The following is a 6,000-nucleotide window of genomic DNA, read 5'->3' on the forward strand; positions in this document are numbered from 1 at the left end:
TATTTGTGATTACACAGAGGAAGTGGCGTGTTCACTCAGGCACTTAAACACGGCTGTAGACTTGTCCCGCTATTGTTAGACACGCCATTGTTTGTGTCAGAGTGATAGTTTTGGCAGGAGAGATGGAACAGGTCTTTGAGAAACCGGTTAGAACAAGTGTGCAGTTACAAAAACATGGATAACAAATACATTCTTATCGTCGTCTTATAGCAGCAATCTACCAAGTATGAATTACACTTGAAATAGAAATCGCTCTTTTATTGCTGTACTGTACAGGATCTTGGCTAGCCGTCAGAGTGTGTTTGACAGACAGAGTGTGTGTGTGGGGGGGTGGTGGGGGGAGTTGCGGTGATTGATGTTGGGGGGATGTTGAGTGTGTAACATAGTACCACCAGGGGCTTTTACACACTCGACCTAGTGTGGTCAGACAGAGTGAACAGCCCCTGGTGAGACAGGCCGGGGAGGGGGGGGGGGGGGGGGGGGGTTGGCCCTAGTTCAGAGCCCACTTCTGCCTGTCACTTCTCCTCACAAACATATGGAGCCATTAAGCCACAGGCATGAGGGGGAATGTTTATACCTTCTCTTTTTCTCTTGCTCGGCAATCTTGTACAGCGCAGCACATTGTGATACCAGCCAGGGAAATTCAATCCCCCCATTTAAAAGGCAGGGGCAAATAAAATCACGCCATGTGAAGTGATTTCAAATTGTGCTGTGGGGGTGGGGGGGGGGTCATCAGTATCCCCCTCCCATTCCCTCCACCCATGTCCTCACTTTAAACGCCTCTCCTTTATGAGTGTGCTAGCCCTCTCTCTACTGAAGAGAGAGTGAGGGAGTCGTCCATGATTTCATGAAAGAGGAGAGGGGTGGGGGGGGGCGGGGGGGGTGAGATGGTTGGACATGTCATGTGAAACCAGAGAGGGTCAGGTGCCAAGTGAGGACACAGGCACTGTGGTGGGGGTCTGGGGGGAGGCTAGGGGGGGAGATGGGCTAGGGAGAGGCTCCAGTAGACCGGGCCTTGAGCCAGGCTGGTGTCAGTAATGAAAGGGGAACAGGGTTGAAAGGGCACTGGCTGTCCTGGATATGGCTGATCCCATGCCCAGCCACCGAGCCCTGGGACAGAGGGGTGGGAAGTGGCGTGGGGTGGGGGGGTGACGCCATAGCTGTGTCAGAACAGGGTCCATTACCCTGGCACATGGGGGGATTGTTATCACCCAGCGGATTGATGGATGGACAACCCACCCCCACTTCCTTCTACATGGCAGATCAGATGGAGGGCTGACGCAGCACAGCGACCACCACTTCCACACATGATCTTCTCAAAGCTGTCAGCTGACAAATTCAATACAGGTGAGAGGCAACAAAGTCCTGTCCATAAGGAATATAGTCATGTGTAATTCACCTATCATAAACCTAGAACCTATTCGTAACCTATTTACTAACAAGCCCTGTATCAAAGCCATTATCTGTTGAACGACACAGTGGGGGTGAACGAACATTGTTCGACATCACAGCACTAAAACAGAGCAAGGCAGGGAGAGTGGTTGTTGAATAATGCTTAAAGGCCATCATCATGGTAATGGTGGGGGGAAAGAAAGAGAGAGAGAGAGAGAGAGAGAGAGAGAGAGAGAGAGAGAGAGACCCATACAGCATTCCTTTTCAGCCAGGTGTCATGCTGCAAAACGAGGCCAATTAAGTGGAGTTTTGCAGGAGCTGGGCTCTGACCCTCTTTACCAGTGAGTACCCTCCTCTCTCCTGCAGGGCCCTCCAGATGCTGCCTGGAGCCTAGCGCTTGAGGACACCACACCACCACCACCGCCCCGGATCTACTAACACTAATGAAATAGAGAGGGAGAGGGAGGACTGAAGCAGGGGAGAGAAGAGCTCTCTCTCTCTCTCTCTCTCTCTCTCCCTCTCTACCAGCTCCTTCACTACTGTGCACCTGATGCCAGGGGCAAGGGCGATCTCAAATATTCTCTCAGAGACTCAGACTACTCTTTGAAAAGGAGTGGCTTGGGAACGTAAGTTCAATTACCAACTCTGAAGCCGTGTTTCACTTTCTCTTTTTGAAGTATTCAAAACAGACTACAGCTCAAACGGGTGGCGAGAGAGATTGTTATTGGAGAAGAATAGAGGAGCTCATACTTATGTATGAGCATGAATGAATATCTACAGTATATCTCTTATGTATTGAAGTAGACATACACTGAGTACACAGTGTCCCAGTAGTCATTCCAGCAGGATGTCTATGAAACAGTGTGGCCTCATCATAACATAGGGACCCAATGACCATAGAGTCATTCTGCAGGCCCATTAGAGCACCATCAGAGTGAACGCCTCTGTGTGGCCATGTAAACAGAGAGAGTCTCCCCATGTCTATTTGTTTAAAGGATGACCCCGCGTCCTCGCTCAGCCATGCAGCGCAGAACTATTGAGCACAGTGTGCACAGAGTGGGGCTGCAGCGCTGCGACGCTAGGAAAGCTCTGTGGCTGTGGCAGCACGGCGGGGTCAGGGTCATAAGCAGTGGTCCCTGGGAAGGTCTCATAAAGATGACATCAGATTAGTGTGCCTCAGCGTGGAAGTGAACGCTTGGTCTATCTCATCTTCAAGGAGGACGGGCACAGCAGCATCCGCTGCACTGAAGAGACTATCATAAGATGGTATATTGTGTTGGAGGGCCATGTACGAATAATTGAGAGATTTTAAGAGACTTGAGTCGACTAAGGTAGTCATTTTCATACACTTTCCTATTTCTTCATGGACTCATGAATAATGCAGGACCTGTACACGAAATGACCCCTGCTCATGATTCTATAATAGCCCCTGTTATTTGTGCTAAAACATTTTCTGTGTCAAGCGTATTAGAAGAAATCACCATCACTGGGAAAAAAAGACTCCCCTCAGGCGCTTTGTTCAAGCTGTCATGCCTCTGTACCTCCAAAATAGCTGACTTTCCTTTTCATCCTGTGGTCTTTATAGTTAATTTATTAGCTGCACTACCACGCCCTTTAATGTTCTGCTATTCACCTGCTCACTACCCAGTCCCCCCCCCCCCCCTCTCCCCACCCACCACAGCCTCCCCCCTGCTGCTGGTGTTGCCTCAGTGTTGTGATGAGGTGCTAACAACAAATGTATTTCTGAGAAGCATCTTGGCTATACAAAAGGAGGCCCGGACTTTCCCTGCTCTGCACGACTCACATAAATCCTGCTCTGTGACAGGCCATCTCTCCTCCTCTTTCTCTTTCCCTCCAACCCGTTTCCTTCGCTCTCTGTTCCTCTCTTTCCCGCTGTCCCCCCTTTCTAATTTTCTCTCCCATTTCTCCCGTCTCTCACCATTTCTCAATCCCCCTCGCCCTTTCTCCCCTTCCTGAGTGATCTCGACCATGTCATTTCCCTTGGCTCCACACAGGTGTCAATAAGCAGGTTGGGGGAGATGTGGGAAAACCCTTGCATGTGCGTTTTCTGCTAACTTACACCCGATAGTCAGTGATCAGCAGCACAAGAGGCTAACCCAGCGAAGGGCGAGGCCCGGGGCCAGGCATGAGCCACTGGCTCTGGTCTGGTCTGGGAGGGAGCAACCCAGAGCATGGATCTAATTTAATTTTTAAGTATACAAGCCCAGAGTGGCACATCTCTAATTCTCACAACAATGAGGCATAGAGATGAGGGCTGGAGGTTACTGGTAAGTGCCCTGGCAGGGAGTCAATCAACATGTTGTAGCAGTTTCCCACAAATTTGTTTTCGGATTTGGAATGCTTGCGTGTGGAGCCACACTCTCTCTCTCTCTCTCTCTCTCTCTCTCTCTCTCTCTCTCTATCCATTTGTCACACAAAGGGAGAGGGAGGCATGCTGCTACAGGCATGCGGAGCAGTAGCACCTCCGGGAGGGAGCCTGTTCCCTTCAGGCACAGTTAAGCCTGAGAGATAGCCTGGCCCTCCTCTTCATCCTTCTCCTCTTCCTCTCACTTATCTGCTCCTGCACCTACTGTCTCTCCCAGGGAAGAGGTCACACTCATCTCTATCTGACATTTGTCAGACATTGAGGCCTCAAGATGGCCTATATGGACACAAACGCCACATGACAAACACTGTACTGTACATTGCTCACGTCAAACATATCAACATGTGACAACATACCAACAAACTAAAAGTAAACAGAGTTTGTACTGCAAAGGAGTCAGTCCCAGTGTGTAGTCAGAGCCCAGGTATTGTGTTACCAGAGCTTAGAGATTCAGCAGATTCTTGGACAGTGATTACAGCCAGGGAAGTCATGACTTTCATGTAGAAAAGCTGTTTACATTCCACTGCTCTTTCACCCATATCTATTGTTCAGCAGCAGGAATGCTGCCTTGAAGAGGAACACTCCCAAGGCTTGGCTCCATTTCCAAGGTGACAGAGTACTGTACGTCACACGGCTTGGGGAGCAGGCTTTATGACAGCGACCTGTATGGAAAGAGAGTGAGCTATATGCACTTTCAGTGTGGTGTAATAGCTTGGCCACCATGTGTATACAGGAGATGGTGAATCAGGTCCAATGGAATGCTATACATTCCATTTTATTCCATTCCAACATATTATTGACAATGAATCAAGAAGAGAGAGAGAGAGAGAGCAAGAGAGAGAGAAAGAGAGAGAGAGAGAGAGAGAGAGAGAGAGAGAGAAAGAGAGAGAGAGAGAGAGAGAGAGAGAGAGAGAGAGTGTGTACTGTACCTGGCTTGTAAGAGAGTCCTGGGGGGAAGAGGAAGCCCTGCTGTGCGGCGGCGGCTGCTGCCAGGGTGCGTTGGTCGTGTGGAAAAATGGGGATCATGAGCGGAGGCATGTGACCCTGGACCTGCTGAACAGAGACAGAGAACCGGAGATCAGAGAGAGAGGCCTCAGCACTGAGCCTCAGAGCACACAGACACCCAGAGCCACGCGGAGGGAGGGAGGGAGGAGAGGGCAGATCACAGCCCGGTCTAACACGTCCTGACAGGGGGCTCTCCGACGCAGGCGGCCCTTGTGTGCTCACACAATACCTGGCCTCAGCCGCGCCTGCCCCTAATCCCCCCCACAATTTCACATCAGCACACCAAAGAGGACCCGCCACACGCGCATTGTGTGTGTGTGTGTGTCGGGGGGGGGGGGGGGGGACAGGCGGGATGCAGGGGATTGGGATTGTTGGAACGGAGGTTAGAAGGTTTCTTTGAGCACCTGTAGAGGCCCATGTATGGTGGTGGATGACTAATGGTTACTGATACAGGCTGGTGTGAGAATAGACAGAGCAAATGTCCTCAAGCCATTAGACAGGCGTAATAGTGGAGGTTGATTTATTATACAGACTCTCACACACACACACATACACACACACACACACACACACACACACACACCCACAGACACACACACACACACACCCACACACCTCTGACTGACAAGAGAGTATCAGTTCAGATATATAATCTCTGCCTTGTATTTTTGGATGATCATTTATACTGACGATAAAAGCCCACGCAATCGGGTAATTTACTGCAACTGCTTTCAAGCCGGGGAAAAATAGGAGACAGCCCAAAAGTGCTGTCCGTTTGTGATATTTCATTTTTACATCCAGAGCCATGCTCTGCAACCCTCGTATCACACACTGATCCTCAAACTGTCTCAGCTGTTTCAGTTTAACATTATTAACCTTCAGCAGGCAGACTGGAGCTGCCTCTCCTGATCTAACTCTCTGCCACAACCTCACGTATCAACAGAGACCAGCAGCAGGATAAGCAGGGTAAACATGTGCTGTGCTGTGTGCTGTGTGCTGTGTGCGTGCGTGTGTGTGTGTGTGTGTGTTTGTGTGTGAGTGTGTGTGTGAGTGTGTGTGTGTGTGTGTGTGTGTGTGTGTGTGTGTGTGTGTGTGTGTGTGTGTGTGTGTGTGTGTGTGTGTGACTAGCGGATGTCTATGGACTCTGAGACACATGTTGAGAGCTGTAGCAGGGCCCAATCTTACTGTCATCCTCTGCTTCCTGCCTGCTTCTGATG

The 6,000-nt window shown here is 50.2% G+C and overlaps 1 protein-coding gene across 6 annotated transcripts in view; it reads right to left on the reverse strand.

Moving 5' to 3' along the window:
• sox6 (SRY-box transcription factor 6) overlaps window positions 1-6,000 on the reverse strand; it is a 154,114-nt gene that overhangs the window by 41,371 nt on the left and 106,743 nt on the right. For all 6 annotated transcript variants that reach the window (XM_083697319.1, XM_083697318.1, XM_083697321.1 and 3 more), the window contains one exon: window positions 4,708-4,828. In XM_083697319.1, the coding sequence (XP_083553445.1) occupies window positions 4,708-4,828 (121 nt within the window). The remainder of the gene's footprint in view (window positions 1-4,707; window positions 4,829-6,000) is intronic.

This window comes from Argentina silus (genome assembly GCF_951799395.1).
Source record: "Argentina silus genome assembly, chromosome: 2".
In the NCBI taxonomy this organism is placed as follows: Eukaryota; Metazoa; Chordata; class Actinopteri; order Argentiniformes; family Argentinidae; genus Argentina; species Argentina silus.